The sequence below is a fragment of the Glycine max genome, chromosome 14 (genome assembly GCF_000004515.6).
Source record: "Glycine max cultivar Williams 82 chromosome 14, Glycine_max_v4.0, whole genome shotgun sequence".
In the NCBI taxonomy this organism is placed as follows: Eukaryota; Viridiplantae; Streptophyta; class Magnoliopsida; order Fabales; family Fabaceae; genus Glycine; species Glycine max.
In genome coordinates, this window is record NC_038250.2 from 394,827 (window position 1) to 408,563 (window position 13,737).

Sequence of the window (13,737 nt, forward strand, 5' to 3'; positions counted from 1 at the left end):
ATATTCATCAGTTTTATCAATAATAAATATCTATTAAAAAATCAAACTAGTTATTTTTATTAGAATTTTTTCTCTCAATTATATTATTTTTGATACATAAAACTTAAATTTGAAATTTTACTTAAATAATCTAAGTCTAATTCTATTCAAATTAATGAGATCTTGATAATTAATGCTAGGTTTAGATAGTATCTATTCTACTTATTCTTATTGCCTTTATTTTTCTTCCAGTTACTTATATTATATAAAAGAGAAATGTTAGCGCATACTTTCTACTCCATTTGGTAAAAGATTTTTTGTTTGGAATATTAGTGGTTAAGTGAACAACGAATTTGTCTTGAATTTTTTATAACTAACACGAAGGAGGAATAAAAGATGTTTATCCAACCAAATGTATAAATATATAAAATCGTAAAATTAAAACTCATAATCATAATAATATAAAAGAATCATAAATGTTAAACTCAATACCTGCTTAATTTCTGTACTTTTTATTACACTAGTTTTTGTGTAAAGAATGAATATTTAGGTGAGAAATTTTAATTTGTAAGAGAATTTAAAATTTTAAATATTAGGCCGATTGCTATAGTTTCTTTGATGAAATATTTTTTTTTTCCGTTTTGCACGATTTTGTTTCAATTTTTTAAAATAATTGGAAACTAAAAAAATATGACTAAAATCAGAAGTTAGTTTGAACAGTTTTTCGTAAAATCAATTATTTCTTAAAAAAATATTTTTTAGAATGATAAACAAATGCAAATTAACTTATACTTTTTTAAAACTATTTTACATGAGAATAAGTTTTATTTTAAAAGTTGTATTTGTTTTATGATATCGAAAAAGATTCTGGAGAAAGTGACCGAGAACATTGTATTTTCATGTTTGATACAAGTTTTATAAAAAATAAAAAATTATTGATTTATGGAATATAGATTATTTATACTTGTCATCTTATTTTCATGGTGAAAGGTAGATATTTTTTTTTTTTGTTTTGGAAATTGAAAGGTCCATCTTACATTCTCATAAATAATGGAGCTATTTTCTACTATGTCCTCACTTCATTCTTCCACACTTCTTTGACTTTTGAATTTTTATTGAATAAAGTTTTATGGAAATTATATTTGTATGCATAATACTAGCTGGCCTATTTATGAAATTTCATTTATGAACCCTAGCCTAGCTTGCTTCAGCTTCTTACTTTTTCGCGCTCGCTCTGTTGTGAATAGAGATTCATCACTTCCACTCGGCCCATTGTACGGTTCTCTTTCTCATGTTCGTTTGCTTTTGATTTTATTTTGCTTCCTAACCTCATTCTTTTCCTTCTTTCCTCAGCTCCGCTTTCTTCAAATCGTAAACTTTTTTGGGATTGAAGACCGAATCGTTAGTGAGTTTTAGTTTTAATGTTTGTCTGTTACAACAAAATCTTTGTTCTGTTCTACAGTTTTCGATCATCGTGCTGCTGATTTTGTGATGTTCACCCTTTCTAAGCTCTCTCTTGCAGTTTTACTACCTCTGCATGTACTTAAAAACTTGTTAAGATTTCAAGCATTTAAGTTTGAGAAGATTGTGTCTATGAGAATGGAGTTGAATGGTTTCCCCAAGTCAATTTCAAGTCAGTTGGGGATTTTAGCCTCTATTTTGGGTTGTGGGATATATTGGTATACCGACCTGAACTTTAGTAAATGGCCTTTTTTGAAAACCTATTCAGTTCACATTGTTTCTATTGGCCTAAATTTCACATAATGGGAAAATTTGGGACTTCATAGGTGGAATCTCGTGTTCAAGTGAGAAGCTTGGGAGATACAAAGAAAAAGTTAGGTGAAATGGTGAATGACACAAGCAATAAATTACTGCTATGACTCATTTGCTTCTCAATCATTTTGTTCGAAGTGATATTTTTGGAGGTTATTAAGAAATTCTACATGTTTAGTTGTCCGTGTTCTCTTATTTGGTTTAATCTATTAGAAAATAATGAAAATCTACATGGTGATGCTCTTCATCTTATCCGAATTATCTCAACCCTTCAGCACTAATCCAATTCTAATAGCCTATCATCTTACTAACGTTGTCTTATAGTCCAATTGTGTCATGTTACAACGTCAATAACCTCAACACATCCCATCTCCTAATCAATAATTATTTTTGTACAAAATAATCAAGAATCTAAGATAATGAAAGAAGACTGATATATAGAAATATCGAATAGTATACAAATTCATTTAAAGAATTTGATATTACACACCCACAGACATTGTTGTTTACTAACCTAATACTATTAAGTTACACGCAAACCTCTCATCAAACTTCAATCGTATATTTTAGTTCTGAATATTCATAAAATTTCTGTGATCTGAATTCATTTTATTTTTTAGGAAATTTTCAGGGTACAATGGCTTCCAACATCTCGCCCGCTGCCTTTGATAAAGAACAGGTAGGCATTCTTTTCTCTTCCTCCAACTTTGGTAAAACTGATCTGGTGGTTGATGTGGTTAATTTGATACCCCAATGTGGTTTCAAGTTTAAATTTTCTTTTTTGGGTGTTATTTGATTATTTAGTTTTTGGATGTGTTTCAATAATTCATGTGGTCATGGAGCAGATATTTGGAATGGCTGAAAAGGAGATGGAATATAGGGTTGAATTATTCAACAAGTAGGTTTCCGTGCTCTTGCTTGCCTTGATATTGTTTGCTGTTGTAAACAAGTATAATGTACAATCTGACTGCATTTTTTTATGAGATTTGTTGGTGCCATAATAATTCATTTTTCTAACCTTTTGTTGTTTCTACCATTCAGGATGACCCAGACCTGTTTCAAGAAGTGTGTTGACAATAGGTAGGGAAACTCTTCTGATTGCATAATCTGCCTGAGAAAGTGTCATGTTTGATGCCCCTCAAATGTCATCCAGTCGTGTCAATTTGGAAACGAGTTTCTTATTTCTGAGTTATCTGCTGTTGCATTATTTTGATGATGGCTCAATGTGAATGTTATGATAATATCTGTTTATCAATTTTTCTTCTCAGGTACAAGGAGTCTGAGCTAAATATGGGTGAAAATAGTTGCATTGACCGCTGTGTTTCAAAATACTGGCATGTAAGATGTTGCTTAAGTTTACTTTTGGATCTATCACTAGAACTTATTCGAGTTGTCTATTAGTTATCCTTATTTTTCTCTCATCAAACTCAATATTATGCTTTAAGATAGTTTCTCAGAGAGATGTTTTAGGATGAATCTTAGTTGGGTTTTAGTACTTGGTTAAATGTGTGCTCCCTTCGAAAATTCCTGTTTAGACTTTAAGTGGTGTCTTGATAATTTTATGAAAGCCAAGGCAAATTAAGTATATGTGGATTACAGAAGTCCTGACTTCAACATGGTTTTTGCTTTTGAAATAATGGGAAACTGCAAATAGTGATTGTCATATTGTCTAAGCAGATTTCTTTTTTTTTTTTTTGCTAGGTGACTAATCTAGTTGGTCAGCTGCTTGGTTCTGGGAGGTCTCCAATGTAATCCAAGTGTATTGTATTTGCTTTTGCGGTTAGCAATCTGTGAGCTATGTCTACGATATTATTAGTTGTTGCTTCACTGGCTTCCTTTCTTCCCAAGGAAGCATAAATTTTAATACTTTGCGAGGTCTTTATTTTTGTGGTCAATCTGCTTTGTTTAGAAAGGGATTGATGAGTTTTTTTTTGTCTAACCCTCAGGTTTATCAGGAGAAAATATCCTAATAAATTTGGAGTTTGACCGAAAAGTAAGTAAAATTTAATCAATAATTATTTTTGGGATTGATGAGCTTTTGAGGTAACCAATGGTGAACAATAAAAATAATTTTAGATAAATAAGGTCATTCTTTGTTTCTAATTTATGACTTTTTAGCTCTACCGTACTTCACCACAGTGCCTTTCTATCAAATTTATTTGAACTTTATCCTCTTGCAACCGCATTGTTCTTTTCCCCGTTCGACGTCATGCAGTTAGAAACTATAATGTTTCCTTGCTTTCCGTTTTCAAACAGTATACTTGCCTACAATTATTCCTCCCCCACTTTCTTGATTATCATCAAATATATACCACAAATTCAAATCAATATATTAATACCTCATTGTCTTAAAAAAAAAAAAAAACTCGTTGCTATGGTTCTGCTCTGACATCAAGTGTCTTAAGACACATGTTGAAGACTATTATATTAAAATGTGATAGAAATTATTTTTTCTTAGTGAAAAAATAAAAGCACGCCTGAGTATTTGCTTGTATTTTTACTTTGTGTACAAAACAAATAGCAATTACGGGAGTGACGAAAATAGAGAGGGTATTTCAACACAACTTTCATAAAATAAATCATCGTTCAATTTTGAACATTAAAACACAAGTTCATTAATATCGTGTTCAACCATACAATCATTCTCTCTTTCAAATGGGATCAAACTTCCTTAAATTATGACATTCATAAAAGTATGCATTGGGATTAATACTTTTAGAGAAAACTCGGTTTGATTTTTAAAAGTTACATATGTCATCATTCCATATGAATCTAAGTGCATTATTTTCATAGTTATAAAAGATTAATAAAAATAAATGAATAAGAATCTAATTTACTTAGATTTAATTCCTTCTCAAAAAAATAGTTACAGATTTTATCACTGACACATGGAGACGTTCCAGAACCTTTTGCTACTTCCTGTCTATGAACTTCTACATTTCTCAGAGATAGATCTAATAAATGGGGGTTGACTTAGGCCACATAAATTAGGAGACCAAAGTGATAATTCTTAAACTTAGAAAATTAAAATGAGACGCCAAAGTTCTATTTTAGTTTTTATAAAATATGTTAAACAATAGCATTACAAATACATGGGTTTTGCCCTTCTCTGAGAAAGTGTTAAAAAGAATTTTGAATATATATATATATATAAATGAAAATTAAAAACTAGTCTTTTCTATGAAAAATTATTTTAGTCAATTAATTAATAATAGTAAAAACTTTCATGAGAGTGGCAGCTAAGTCGATACCGTGCACATGCAATATGCATGAGAAAATGGAAAAGGAAATTGTTAAAAAACAAGAAATTAAATACTAGAATAAAAGGAATAATTCCAAGCTAGCCAGAGGCAAAAGTGAAGTGAGGTAATGTGGGTGGGGACAGAAAAGTGGCCGTTAGAAACTTGAACGTTAGAGAATCCAATACTTATATAAATACTCTCACACTTTCCCAACGCTACCAAACCATTTCATTCACTAAAAAACTAGAAGATGGGGATGGTTGTGGTGATTTCTCTTCCTTTCATAATCTTCTGCTTAGTTCTTGGTTTTGGATGTTACTTCTTTGGAAGAGCCAGAGGAAGGAGAGAGGTTCAAACCAACCCACAAGTTTATGGGATGCCAGCTCCACCCCCAACTGCATGTGCTTCACATCCCCACTCCAAGCCAGACAACACTGATAATGTTTGATCTCAAATTATCTACTCAGCTTCGCTTCGCTGTTGTGTTGCGCAAATACATATACGTCATATATATTGGGTTTCGTTTGGTGTAATTATTCACTCCAATAAGATTAACCTCTATTTACTTTTTGTCTGTTATTTACTACCCCTTGTTTCGAGGTTGAAAGTTCAATCAACTTTTATTCTTTTTTATTGTCTCAATTCAATTTTGCTCAAGTTGTGTTTATAGAGCCGAGCATTCCATAGTGTCACTGGCCTTTGGTTATACAATCAATCAGTCATTAGTCTTTACGATGTTGGGAATTTTAAAACCAGAGAAATTCTCGCTAAAGTTCTTTTTTTACAGGAAAAAAAAATCAAATTAGATGTTATATTTAAGTATTTTTTATATTACTTTTTAATAAAAATAAAGTTTACATCGATTTATATTTGATTACTAAGTTAAAATTTTAATTTTAATTAAAAAATACAAAAAAGAAAACTCAATGATGGGCAAACTTACGAGCGTTCATTATTATGACACTATATTGCCTCGAAGTACTTTTTCACACTAACAACCGAACGGCCTTGAGAGTAGGTTTTTTGTATAAACAATCATCAAGTGGTCACATTATAGGGATTTTAAAAGAAAATAAAATAAATTTTAAAGTGTTAAATAGAGAAAGATATTTCTCTATCTGTACCCAAAAAGCGAGAGGGATAAATTCTTAACCCATTTACACGTTATGGTTAGTAGTCAATTTTCAGTGTTTTCATACTTATTTCATTAACTAACACTCAAAAATTTGACATGTCTAAAATCTGTTAAAATTAATTTACGTACCTGTTATAATCAACTTTAACGGTTGAAATTAATTTTCCTAAAAGTTAAAATAAGAAAATGAGAAAGAGTATATAAATAATAGGTATAAATATGATAGGTGATAGAATATATAACATTGATCCAATGGATAAGAAAAGATGAAATGATAAGAGGTCGAAAGTTCAAATGATTTCAACTTATATTTCTAACAAAACTAATATATTAAAATTTGTTAATAAAAAAAATATTTAATAGGTGATATATGATATAGTAGGAAGAGAAAAAAAAATGTGAATTAACTTAATGTTTAGAGAAGGAAAGTGTTATTGAATCATTACTCTTAAAATATGTACACTAAAAATGTGATATAGAGATGTCAACTCCAAAAACTGTGTTTACTAAGACTCTACAACGTTTTTATGTGAGTTGCTTTAAAATAAGACCTTTTTAATTATTGTTAAAGCATTTGACGTGGCTTTTTTGTAAAAGCATTATTGTAAGCAAAGTTCCTTAACTGAAATTTATCAATAAAAAGGTACTGTAAAAAAATCAGCCAAAAAAAAAGAGAAATAAAATTAAACACATACTTTAGCAACCAATTGAAGACTGTGCTAAAAAAAACAATTGAAGATTGTGTAGAGTTCTTAAATTTATATGACCCTGTACAACTTATAAATTTAAGCTAAGTAATAATGTATCGTAGATGTTCTAAGATAAAATCTAAACCCACAATTTTAATTGACTTTCATTTGCAGTTTGGAATAACCAAAAAAAAATATTTGAAAAAGAATATTGTTAATAAGTGTTATAAAGATATTTATAAAAAAAATCATTAAATATACTCTATTAACTGTTTGTTTCTATATTTGAGTTATATAAGACATTTATGAAAGGTAACCACTAGTGTGAGAACTCCAAAAGGTGAAACTAAGGATTTTTTTATTGGGATAGGATTATATCAATGTTCAACTTTAAGTCATCACTTGTTCAACCTAGTCATGGATGTGCTTATCAAGGATATAAGATTATTCCTAATTGCATGTCTTTTGCGGATGATATAGTATTGATTAAGGAATCAATGATATAGTATTCAACGGTAGAGATAGACTTTAAAAACAAAGTGTTTTCGTTTAAGTAGAAGTAAGGCAGTATGCATACTATGCAATGTTAGCAAGAGATAAGAAGCTTTTGGATGAAAGTTAAATTAGGGAAAAATATGGTACCACATGTCTCTAAGTTTAGATATCTAAAATCAATCATACAAGATGGAGAAATTAGTGAAGATGCCAAATATAAGATACTAGAGATGACTTAAATAAAAAAAGTATTGGAGATTATTTGTGATCGCAAAGTGCCTCCCAAGTTCAAAGACAAGTTTTATCATATAACTATTAGTTCAACTATACTATATAATGGTGAATGTAGGATTTTAAAGAGATAACATGAGAGAAAAGTGAGAGTTACAAAAATAAAAATATTAAGATAGATGTGTGGTCATACAAGATAATATAAAATACAAAATGATGTTATAAGAGAGAATATTAATATAACACTCATTGAAAAAAAAAATGACATAAAATCAGTTAAGGTGAATTGAGCATGTATAAAGAAGGTCACAAGAGACGTCAATTAGAATAGCAAATGACATGATTTTTAGTCAGGAAACAAATGGAAGAGGGAGACCGAAAAATACATTGACAAAACTCTTCAAGAGAGACTTAAGACTTAATAATATTTTTAAAACCTTGATTTTTAATCATATCGAATGGTATAGTTTGATCAATGTAGTCAATCTCACTTAATGGAATAAGACTTTGTTGTTGTTGTTATATTTTAAAAAAAATAAAAAAACAAAAAATTAACTTTTTGTTTTGTTAACATATAAAATCAACTTTAAAAACATATTCTCCTTATAATTAATAGTTATTAAAAAATAATTATTAATTAATATACCCCTTATTCAACTTTAATAAGGAACAATAAATCTAAATTAAGATTTTGTTAACATCGATCTTAAAATTAATTTCAAACAACTAAGACTAAAAGGTTTAATATTGTACTTTTATACGAGAAAATAGTTTTATCATAATATTGGATTTGATAGTATATAGAAATTAAACTCTTTATATTTATCTTGTGATACAATAAATATTTTTATTTATTTGATATTTTGTTCACTCATAATAAAATCAGGCGTAAAGAAAGCATGAAAAAAGAGGAAGAGTTTGATGGCTGAGCGTGGTTAACGTGTAAAGTGTATGTCCCACAAATTTGATAGGCATTGGCCCGATCTGTTTGTCTGTGTTCTTCGATCTTCCTCCTTGGCCTCGGCCTCAAGGAAAAGGAGAAGGATCAATTAACCAACATCATTACATAATATATATTAGAAGAATCTATAAGTTAAGGAAAGCCAAAGGCACATCTTGCAGCTACCATGGCGGTACGTATACGTACGTACGTACGCATGCAATTAATTAAAATTTGGCTTTGAATGCGTGCATGCAGGAGACCAGGGGTAGAGGTAGAGCATTACCTAAGTTTAGGGATTGGGATGTGAATAATCCATCAACAGCTAAGGAATGAGAGAAGGAGCGGTGCTAATGGATCATCATAATAACCAAGTCCCATTATGTAAGTTAATTACCTTCTTCTTGCTTCATGCTCAATCCCGCCCCTTAGTTACGTTTTATTCAAATCCATCGTTGCAGAAAAAATGGTTTTGCTGCACAAACACATCTCCAGAATCATGATCAATTACCTATTCCGGATTTCTGGAGCTACCTAGCTTCATTAAAGCTATATATATATATATATATATTGTACGTACTTGGGCTTTATTAGGAATCAATAGTATTTATTGCATCATATACTTCTCTCTGTATTCTTTACAGTAGAGTTTGATATTTGTGTATAAACTATATACTTATTTATTCAATCGACCTGCGTACTATTTTATATATTTCTTGTTGGATTAACTGTTTTATACTAATTCATCTCTCTCGACCCTCGCTCGAGTCACACGGAAAAACAAAATCATAATTGCAGATGTTACTAAGGAGATGCCAGTCACTCTCCTGGGCCAAAGAGTTTATTCTTAATTTTAAGGATTTGATATTCAAGTGTGTAAACTGTAAAGTGAGAAAATGGAGATGTATCTATCCCTAATTGAAAATTTGAAATTTAATTTACTTAATACTTTCATTCAAATTTAAGGGTTAATGCACCCTTACATACCTTTGTCGAGGTAAATTATTCTTTTACCGGTGCATTGCCCATCGTGAATTTTTCCTGTTACCATCTATACCTAAGCTTTGTTATGAGCCAATCGTGAATCCTATTTTTTATCTTGTTTATATTTAAGCGATAATAAGTTCTTAAATGCTGATAGAGGTATTTTTTTTATCAACAGTAGCAATTTTTTTAAATTACTGAAATGGGTATAAATTATAAAAATGAATAAGTCGTGTTATTAAGCTAAAATCATGAATTATAACACGATTTCAGTAAATTAAATTTTAAAAATTATACAAAGTCGTGTTTAAAACATGACTTATTTATTCAAAGTTATGTTTTATAACATGATTTACCTATTTACATATTTTTTCTAAAGAAAGTAACACATTTCGGTATTTTAAAAAAAAATCACGTTTTTGGTAAAGAAAGCTGCTGATAGAGTTAGAGATTCCTGTTAAATATGGCACAACTCGAGAATGTAGGTTACCACTGCAACTTAAATCTAATAATCGGAGATCTTGCTCACAAAATACATAACGAATTTCTCAAGAGCCGTAACAGCTTATGCAGCTGTAATAGAATGAAGGGAAGGTAGATTGGACACTTACAAGATAGGAAAATAAGGAGAAAGTTCCATTTCTTCTGCTAACAAAACTAACATTCTATCAAATAGCATTAACCGATAAAAAAATGACAGAAATAAAGTGAAAGAAAAAAAGATGAAAAGGATATGGTGGGAGCGTAGAAATGGCCTGTCATATTTTAGTTTACCGGAAAAAGAAATCAACTATAATCAACATTAAATAACATATTTCCACATGTATTATGAGTAGGATTGAACAACTAGTTATATAAATATCCATGTGATGACAACGGAAAAAAGTTTAAAATAACATTCTCATTTGTACTGTTACAGATTCGCAGAACCTTTCGTAGCTCTAAACTCTCGAGGTACCCAACTTTCGTTCAAACAATCGCTGCAGAAGGTAGACTTGCAGCGCACTAGCCCCAATCAGTGCTGCTGATTCAAAAATTGCCTTGTGTACTGCTCTTCTGCTCATTGCATCGTTCACTGCATTCCAGACATAAGTGAACATGATATTGCATCCGCAGTCAAGAAGTGTTAATAGAAGAAACAAGTTTGTAGCTTTTATCAACTAAGATGCTTAGTGTATTTGTTTTTCTGTTCGAAAGTCAGAAAATGGAAATTTCACCATAATCAATGTCCTCAACAGTGAACAGTGAACAGTGAACAGTGAACATTGTCAAAGAGATAGGGAGCAATGTTCTCAACAGGGTGGTCTCTTTTGGTATGGTATCTGAATAAATTATGATGATCACATGTTGGGACATTTGTTCATATTAAATGGTATCAAGAATAGGAAACAAGATGGCATACATAAACTTGGGTTTTTATCTTTAACACGAGTAATATGTATAATTGATAGGTATAAAAGATTTTATGCACAGAAAAATGTAAATTGTGCGATAAACAGCAAAGTAAACCTTAAATAATACCTATTGCTTGGCGGTCAGTCTGAGCCTCTAACCAATGCTGTTCAAACTGAATGTTGTATAGAGCTTCCTCCAACTTCCCAATCTGCTCCAGCAAAGGGGTGAAATGCTCTGCAGACAGTCACAAAAAGTTTCAATGAAAGTTCTCTCATTTTTTAGACTTCCATGTAACTTAAAAGAGCAGTGTTTTACATTTAAAAGAAAAAAAGCAGCAAATACAAGTGGACCTCATAGAAGAGGCATTACCATCTTTTGCATGTTGCTCAAAGTAAGAGAAGTGACCAACATGTACATCAAAATCAACAGTTTCATGATAAGGAGACTTGTTGGTGAAGCAGAATTTATGGACCCCGGATTTGTGAGCCACAAAATCGAACTTCTCACTGGTCTTGTCCCGAAAATCTTGTATTTGCTCGCCAGAAGGTCCCTTTACCTGAAATTCTTACATTGTGGTGTAATGAGATTCCAACATATGATTGGGTAGGTATTAAGGAAAAAGAAAGAAAAGAGCATTTCAAAGAAAAGGGTATTCCTAACAATTGTGTAAGTAGAACAAAAATATAGATATCTAAATGTGGATCGTTTATGTATAATTGTAAATGTAAAAGGTGATACATGTAAATTGCTACATATAAATGCACAACATCTCTATGACTACTCATCCTTCTCTAAATTAAAGAACTACTGTTTTGAACAATGAAGTTATCTCCCAACCATTGATAAAACTTTTTGCTTCATTAGGTGTTTGACAAGCATTCATTTTTGCTATAAAAACTTTGAACTGTTTTGCACAGTGCAGTTATCTCCTAACATTGGCTTCATTAGGTGTTTGGCAAACATACTTTTTGCTTCATGGTCAATGAATTAAAATTTCCAGAATGGGGTTTAAGGCTTTAAGCTTAACAACGGATCCCAAGATCTAGAAACAAATAACAGTTTCATGGTTATAGTGAAGAATAGCACAGAAAGTTTCTTCGGCCCAGAGAGCTACACAATATAAAAGAATAAACTATTAATTTTGTCCCTCAAGTATTATCCTGTTTATTATGAGAGTAGTCTCTGGAATAATAAAAAACTATATAAATAATCCCTCAAGTATTGAATATTCATCAATTTAATTAGTCTCAAAGGTGATGCATTTTAGTAAAACTCAGACCAATTTGAAGGGCCTTTTAATATTTGGGGGACTAATTAGCATGATTTCAAATACATGAGAAGTTACTTTTATAGGTTTTTTACATTAGGGTTTATTTAGGAGAAAGGGTAATATTTCAAAGATGAAATTGAGGGTTTGTTCCAATTTTAAACCCTAAACCAATAGCCAACAGGCAGGCGTAAGAGAAAGCAATTATTGTTGGTTCTCTTTGTATTCATGTACCTATGGTTCTATTCCGTTCCCCAAACTTCCTGTCAATAATATATATGATGATATGAATAGCCCTAATAAGTGCACGAGAAAGAAACGTTGAGTAATTGTAATACCCTTTGAAAGTGATGAAGCTGAAAATAAAAGCGTTAACATAGAATGAGATGGAGTGAAAAAGAACATACCACGAGATCGACACCTTCGTCGCCGTAATGCCAGGGAGAATCAGCCTTAATAACAACGAAAGAGACATGAACAGTGTCACCCTCGTACTTTACGTCATGGGAGAAACACTCGTCTCTGTCTATCACAAATCGGATACCCTCTGCCCTCTGCAAGTTCCACAACGCCCCAATTAACGCAAACACCAAAGCATGCCTCAATGATAACCTCATCTGCAAAACAATCGATCAAATTCACACACTCGTCTCAAAAACACGGATCCACAAAATCAAAAGATAGATAGATACCTTTGTGAGTTTCTCTTCTGGGAAATTTGAAGAAAAAGATGGAGATGAAACAAAAAAAAAAACACAACACCACACGGCACAGGCAGTTGTGGTTTTTAATCTCAATGTGTGTTTGGTTTAGACTTTAAAAGTGTTTTGCTGAAACTGGAAACGGCGTCGTTGCCCTACCTTCCGCTTTTCTCATGTGACGGTTTTTGATTGGACGGTGTAAGTCATCGATCCAATAACAATTTCACACGTAGGACATGTTTCAAAAACAACAAATAACTCTCCTCGTCTTCGTGTGCCAAGTGCAAACTAAACTAAACACACGTAGACTGAGTTCAGAATCTCTTCTCGTATAGTAATTTGATTCATATCAGATATTTTTTAATCAAATACTAATAATAATAATTTTTATCTGTGTAAACGCGGAAAAAAAATATATTTGAATGTAGTGGTGTATAACTTTCTCATATTGTTATCCAAAATTCATTTTTTATTTACGCAAAAAGTAAAAGAATCATGATATGTTAACGATTATGGTTAAGGCACTACTAGTTCAAAAATATTATGCATATAAATAAAGTTGTAATTATTTTAAAAATATTCACGATTTTATATTTTTAATATAATAAATAATTATTTTTAAGGAACACTTTTTTATAAAAAGTATGCATAAGAAACAATAATAAAAAAAATTTAAATCCTAAACGCAAAAGATTTTTTATAAAAAGTGTTGAAAGTAACTAAAAATATTTTAAGGTTCAAAGTTAATAATCAAGGACTAATTTAAAATAAAAATAATTAACAAAAAAATGATATGTAATTTAATTGGTTAAAAATTAACAATATCAAAATTCCAGATTATTGGGACACCATAGAAATTTATGATATTTTAATTATAAATATTAATTTTTTGAACTTGTGATGTAA

At 30.7% G+C, this 13,737-nt stretch overlaps 3 protein-coding genes across 5 annotated transcripts; 2 read left to right on the forward strand and 1 right to left on the reverse strand.

Annotated features, from left to right (window-relative positions):
- The first annotated feature begins 1,110 nt into the window (after window positions 1–1,110).
- LOC100790120 (mitochondrial import inner membrane translocase subunit TIM10) lies at window positions 1,111–3,781 on the forward strand. 3 transcript variants are annotated; one of them, XM_006595591.4, is made up of 7 exons: window positions 1,111–1,253; window positions 1,333–1,380; window positions 2,373–2,431; window positions 2,598–2,650; window positions 2,794–2,832; window positions 3,021–3,090; window positions 3,454–3,781. In XM_006595591.4, exons 3-7 carry the CDS (start codon window positions 2,390–2,392, stop codon window positions 3,502–3,504), a joined length of 255 nt encoding a protein of 84 aa, XP_006595654.1. In that variant the 5' UTR covers window positions 1,111–1,253; window positions 1,333–1,380; window positions 2,373–2,389; the 3' UTR covers window positions 3,505–3,781. The 3 variants fall into 3 exon arrangements, with proteins under 3 accessions (XP_006595654.1, XP_003545567.1, XP_006595655.1); XM_003545519.5 differs by having other exon boundaries at window positions 1,122–1,253; window positions 1,333–1,384; window positions 3,454–3,745; XM_006595592.3 differs by lacking the exon at window positions 1,333–1,380 and having other exon boundaries at window positions 1,184–1,253.
- Window positions 3,782–5,205: 1,424 nt separating this feature from the next.
- Window positions 5,206–5,624, forward strand: LOC100807423 (uncharacterized). The gene has a single exon (XM_003545530.4). It carries the CDS (start codon window positions 5,245–5,247, stop codon window positions 5,440–5,442), a length of 198 nt encoding a protein of 65 aa, XP_003545578.1. The 5' UTR covers window positions 5,206–5,244; the 3' UTR covers window positions 5,443–5,624.
- A 4,673-nt stretch (window positions 5,625–10,297) lies between these two features.
- On the reverse strand, window positions 10,298–13,136 carry LOC100775345 (transmembrane emp24 domain-containing protein p24beta2). Its single transcript, XM_003545540.4, has 5 exons — window positions 12,823–13,136; window positions 12,538–12,747; window positions 11,233–11,419; window positions 10,990–11,097; window positions 10,298–10,543 (listed from the first exon to the last, which is right to left on the reverse strand). Exons 2-5 carry the CDS (start codon window positions 12,745–12,747, stop codon window positions 10,410–10,412), a joined length of 639 nt encoding a protein of 212 aa, XP_003545588.1. The 5' UTR covers window positions 12,823–13,136; the 3' UTR covers window positions 10,298–10,409.
- Window positions 13,137–13,737: the final 601 nt, after the last annotated feature.